This window comes from Setaria viridis, chromosome 6 (genome assembly GCF_005286985.2).
Source record: "Setaria viridis chromosome 6, Setaria_viridis_v4.0, whole genome shotgun sequence".
Classification (NCBI taxonomy): domain Eukaryota; kingdom Viridiplantae; phylum Streptophyta; class Magnoliopsida; order Poales; family Poaceae; genus Setaria; species Setaria viridis.
Genome location: NC_048268.2, coordinates 7,266,568 through 7,272,567, shown reverse-complemented (window position 1 = coordinate 7,272,567; position 6,000 = coordinate 7,266,568). Strand labels below are relative to the sequence as shown.

The following is a 6,000-nucleotide window of genomic DNA, read 5'->3' as shown; positions in this document are numbered from 1 at the left end:
GTGGGACTTGATCTGCTTAGTTTTGCTCGGGTGACGGTGATGGTAGACCTGCACTTCATCAATCAGACAACAAATGTCCGGTGCAGTGCTGCCTCTGAAGAGATACTATACCGAGAATGAGCGATGGATGGGAAAGCATCAAAAGGAGTGAGCTGGATTCGAAAAGATGGCTTCTGTCCAAGATAACAGCATCGTCATTGAATGCAAGCTAACCTTGATCCATGTGCCAGATGATGATCCCATCACCGAATCATTTTGCAAGATTGAAATACCACCACCAGAGATGGCACAGCAATTCGGCATGCTTCTGGACGTACGACATGGTAAGTGCAGATGTTAGCTTTAAGATTGGAAGGGAGTCCTTCCATGCTCACAAGTTGGTGCTCGCCGTCCGCTCTCCGGTCTTCAAATCGCAGCTAATCGGCGGGTTCATGAGGGACAAAAGGATGCAATGCCTACAAATCAGTGACATGCAGCCTTCAGTTTTCAAGGCTCTGCTGCATTACGTATACACTGAAACGTTGCCAAACATGGATGGTGCTGATAGAGGTAATAGGTATGAAATGTTGTGCCATATCCTAGAGGTGGCTGATCTCTACGCCATTGAGAGGCTGAAGAACATTCGCGAGCGCATGCTGTGGATGGACCTTGATGTGGAGAATGTGGCTATGACACTCTCTCTACCAGAACAGCAGCACTGTAAACATCTTGCAAATGCTTGCTTAGAATTTATGGAAGTACCTGAAAAGATGGATGCTGTGGTGGCAACTAAAGGGTACAACGAGTTAAAGAGAGATTGCCCCTCTCTTTTGTTCAAACTGTGGGAGAGGAGAGTGCGTGCCCGCAGGAGCATGGACTGAAGCTCAAATATCATAGAGTGCATTCCATTAATTTGTTGACCTTAAGTGCCACCACTAGATATACAATGAATCGTTGCCCAACATGGATGGTGCTGATAGAGGTAATAGGCATGAAATGTTGTGACATCTGCTAGAGGCGGCTGATCGCTACGCCATTGAGAGGCTGAAGACTACTTGTGAGTGCATGTTGTGGATGGACCTTGATGTGGAGAATGTGGCTATGACACTCGCTCTAGCTGAACGGCAGCACTGTAAACAGCTTACAAGTGCTTGCTTAGAATTTATGGAAGCACCTGAAAAGATGGATGCTGTGGTGGCAACTAAAGGGTACAAAGAGTTAAAGAGTTTGTCCCTCTCTTTTATTGAAAATGTGGGAGAGGATAGTGTGTGCCCGCAGGAGCATGGACTGAAGCTCAAATATCATAGAGTGCATTCAATTTGTTGACCTTAAGTGCCACCACAAGATGCAGACTGTCAGCAAATCACTGCTTATGTTGTCTTTGAAACTTGTATTAGTTTCGAGAAAAATGTTTGCTCCACATAATGATCTATATACTAAGTGTGTTCAGCACTTCAGCTTGATTCTACTTAATTTTGTATATTTTTCTCTTGCCAGTCTACATGCATGTGATATACATGTGTCAGCCTGATGTTGTTGATATTTATCTACGCACAAATGCAGGCAGGGGTAGGGGTTGTCGTTCAAGTTACTAGTCTGGAGATCTATATGCGATGGTTTGTTCTCAATTGAAGTCGTTGAAAGAATTGATGGAACAATGGTTGTATATCTTGGCTCACCTTCCCATTTGTCGAGCAGGTAATGCTTTAGTGAATCCATCCGCCAACTGATCTCCAGAAGGAATAAAATGAACCTGAAGTTGTTTCTTTATAACTCGTTCTCGCAAAAAATAAAAATCAATTTCAATGTGATTTGCTCTAGCATGGAAAACTAGATTAGCTGATAAATATGTTGCTCCCAAATTGTCACACCACAAAACCGAAGTTTGTTCAACTTTTACTCCAAGTTCACCTAGCAAAGATTCCAGCCAAATTATTTCGGCTGTTGCATTTGCCATAGATTTATACTCAGCTTCATTACTTGATTTGGAGACACTTGCTTGCTTTCTAGCACTCCAAGACACAAGATTAGTACCCAAAAATATTGCAAAACCTTCTGTAGATCTTCTATCATCAATACTACCAGCCCAGTCAGCATAAGAGAAGCTGCTAATAACAGTAGTCATAGATTTCTAAATTTTAAGACCCAAGTTCATAGTGTGTTTAATATATCTCAATATTCGTTTTACTGCTGTCCAATGTAGAGTAGTAGGAGCATGTAAAAATTGACAAACCTTATTCACTGAATATGACAGATCCGGACGAGTCAACATCAAATATTGAAGAGCTCCAACAATACTCCTATATCGAGTGCTATCATTAGGACCACGCACTTCTCCCTCATGACTTGAAAGTTTCTCTAAAGCCAACAATGGAGTGACAGATGGTTTACAATTTGACATACCAACTCGAGCCAGAATATCTTACACATATTTGCCTTGAGAGAGGAGAATACCATCCTTTTCTTTCTTGACTTCAATACCCAGGAAATAATGCAGCTCACCAAGATATTTCAATGCAAATTCTTTCTTCAAATCCTCAAGTAAGGCTGACACAGCTTCTGAAGATGAACTTGTGACAATAATATCATCCACATAAATAAGCATATAGATTGTCACATGTCCCTTACTATAAATAAATAGAGAAGTGTCAGATGTTGAAGATGTAAAACCAAGAGTGACCAATTTTGAACTTAATCGTGAGTACCACGCCCTCGGCGCTTGCTTCAAACCATAAATTGCCTTATCTAATTTGCAAACAAAATTTGAGCAATCTGGATCTTCAAATCCTGGTGGCTGCTTCATGTAGACTTCCTCTTCCAGAACACCATGTAAGAACACATTCTGTACATCAAGCTGTTGAAGACACCATCCTCCAGAAACTACAACAAATAGTACAAGCCTGACAGTAGCTATTTTGACAACCGGGCTAAAAAAAATCCTCATAACCAATACTATATCGTTGTTTAAAACCTTTTGCTACCAACCTGGCTTTGTACCTGTCGATACTCCAATCAGCTCTTTTCTTGATCTTGAAAACCCATTTACAATCAATTAGGTTTCTACCTGATTTTTCTGGCACAAGATGCCATGTCCCATTGTGTATTAGTGCCTGATACTCTTCTTGCATAGCATGTCGCCATTTAGCATCTCCAAGCGCTTCTTGAACAGATTCCGATTCACTAGTAGAACAAAGAAAGCCATATCTTATCATGCCATCATACATCTTCTTGGGCTTAACATTCCCGCTCTGCAATCTGGTATGTCTCCGGAGTGGTGTAGATGAACCGGGTGGAGTTTCTGGTGACACAGCCGGCGTAGAGGATCCGCCCAGGAAAGAATATGCCGTAGCAGACCCAAGTGGCGCACGTGGTAGCGACGGACTAGCAGCGGGTGACGTTGGCGTGGGCGGAGACGTAGGAACCGTTGGCGCGCCGTGCGAGCTGGATTCGGTCCCCCCACGCGTCAAGCTCGGGCTGGCAGCCGGTACAGGCACGGACTCGGGCTCTACGGTCTGAGCGCAGGGCGTATCCGCTCCGGGATCGTGGCCAGCAGGGCCGCTAGAATCCGCCCCGGGATCGACGTCCGGATTTTCTGTGACTCGCTGGATCCAGACGGGAATAACAGAGCCAATGCCGACACCTGGAGTAGGAACCGCTGCTGAAATTTCTTCTGTCTGTACCTGTGCATCATCATTAGGATCAGGATTAGTAGCATCAGTAATATTGGAGGCAAAACAATTATCATCCCCATGATTGCGAAGAGAGTCAGGAAGAAGAATAATTTCTTTGCGAAATTGGGCCCTGCATTAGGATGAAGTTTGGCAAAAGGAAAAACAGCTTCATCAAAGACGACATTACGACAGATGTATATTCGACCAGTGGAGATGTCAGGGCATTTAAACCCTTTGTGCATTGAACTATAACCAGGAAAGCACATTGGGTAGATCGAAAAGAAAGTTTTCTAGCATTGTAGGGTCTGAGATTCGGCCAGCATGCACAGCCAAGGATGCGTAGATTTTCATAGCTAGGTTTCTCATGAAGGAGGCGCTCATAAGGAATCTCATAATTAATAACCTTGCTAGGTAGAAGATTAATAAGATAAGTGGCACTAAGGAAAGTTTGATCCCAAAATTTCAAAGGCATAGAGGCATGTGCAAGAAGGGCTAGACCAACTTCAACAATGTGTCGATGTTTTTGCTCCGCAACGCCATTCTGTTGATGTGCATGGGGACAAGACACATGATGAGCAATGCCTATACACTGGAAGAATGAATGTAATTTTTCATATTCACTCCCCAGTCAGATTGAAGACATAGAATTTTCCTGTTGAATTTTCTTTCTACAAGATTTTGAAAGTCTTAAAAGACTTGAAAAACATCAGATTTATACCGCAAGAGATAGATCCAAGTGTATTTGCTATAGTCATCAATGAAGCTAACATAATAAAGATGCCGTCCAACAAAAACAGGCTTAGGGCCCTAGACATCAGAGTACATTAAATCAAAAGGAGCACTAGAAGTTTTATTCAAAGCTGAATAAGGAAGTTGGTGGCTCTTGGCCCTTTGACATGAATCACAAACGGACTCCAAACTCTTATTACTATCACACGGCAAATTATTGGAACTAAGAATTCTTTCTACTATGGGAATTGCTGGATGACCTAGCCTACTACACCATCGGGAGGTGGAAAGCTTATTGACTCCATGGATTTGTTTGCTTGGACCTTGTTTAGATGGATGCGGCGCTAGAGGATAGAGACCACCTTGACATCTACCTCGATGCAGAATTTTCTTCATGTCTTGGTCCTTAATGAGAAAGAAATTTGGATGAAATTCAAGAAAGGCATTATTGTCACGAGCTAGTTTATGAACAGAAACAAGGTTCTTGTGAGAACTAGGAACATGCGGAATATTATTAAGGTGAAGATTTTAATGTGCGGTATGAAAAATTGTATGCCTAATATTACTAATCTACATACCTGAACCACTTGCAGTATGAACCTGATCACGCCCCGTATAATTGTCACATACTGTAAGCTTCTCCAATTCACTAGTTACATGACACCTTGGAGCTTCATGCCCAACCTTCTTGCAGATCTGACACTGCGTTTTCTTCTTAGATGAGCCGGCACCACTATTGCTGCTGCTGCCTTGATTTTGTCCACCACGTCCTTGGCCAAACCGGCCACCACAGCCACCACCATTGTTCCTGTTGCCACGACCACGGTTGAAACCACGACCGCATGAAGCTGAGTTGACCGAAGATTGAAATTGATTGGCTTCTTGAAACATCTCTAGGTGAAGATCATACTCCATCAATTGAGAGTAAAGATTTGAGAGCGAAATTGAATCACCACAGCCAAGCATAGAGGACACGAATGGATGATAATCAAAGTCTAGGCCATTGAGAATATGAGCAACAACCTCGTCGTCACCAACAGGCTTTCCAGCAGCTGCAAGTTCATCTTTAATATTGTGCATCTTGTTGAAGTATGCTGAGGTAGACAGGCTTCCCTTCTTTAGAGTTGCCAATTGCATCCGCAGGTTAGTCACCCGCGCTCTTGATTGCGCTACGAACATAGTCTCCAGCGCTCTCCACGCTTCAGCGGAGGTAGTCGTGGTCGCCACTCCTACCAGCACTTCCCTGGTAATTGAATTTAGCATGTAGCCGAGGAGTTGTTGATCCTTTCTCACCCACGAATCATACTCAGGGTTAGGAACTTCTTGCTTCTTGCCTTCAATCGTGACCTCCAGTATCTTGCGCGGCTCAGGGACAGTCCCCTTGAGGATCCCAACAAGTTGGGCGCCCCGGACGGCAGGGAGGAACTGCGCCTTCCATAGAACATAGTTGTCCCGTGTGAGCTTCTCGGAAACCACCGGCCCAAGTTGGACCGAGAGAGAGGAGGAGGAGGCCATGGATGGGTTTCGAGCATGTGTTTGTAGATGTATTAGGAAGAGGTAGCTCTGATTACCATGAAAGAATCGATGGAGCTATGGTTGCCTATCTTGGCTCATCATAGGT

At 43.7% G+C, this 6,000-nt stretch overlaps 1 protein-coding gene and 1 non-coding gene across 2 annotated transcripts; one reads left to right on the top strand and one right to left on the bottom strand.

Annotated features, from left to right (window-relative positions):
- The first annotated feature begins 320 nt into the window (after positions 1–320).
- Positions 321–860, top strand: LOC117861703 (BTB/POZ and MATH domain-containing protein 1). Its single transcript, XM_034745257.1, has one exon. It carries the CDS (start codon positions 321–323, stop codon positions 858–860), a length of 540 nt encoding a protein of 179 aa, XP_034601148.1.
- Positions 861–5,281: 4,421 nt separating this feature from the next.
- Positions 5,282–5,420, bottom strand: LOC117862323 (small nucleolar RNA Z247). The gene has a single exon (XR_004641971.1). It is a non-coding gene; the product is annotated as a small nucleolar RNA Z247 (small nucleolar RNA).
- Between the last annotated feature and the right edge of the window lie 580 nt (positions 5,421–6,000).

Bases quoted from the DNA above. Each gene is read 5' to 3' on its own strand.
- LOC117861703 (XM_034745257.1), top strand. From the start codon at position 321: ATGGTAAGTGCAGATGTTAGCTTTAAGATTGGAAGGGAGTCCTTCCAT.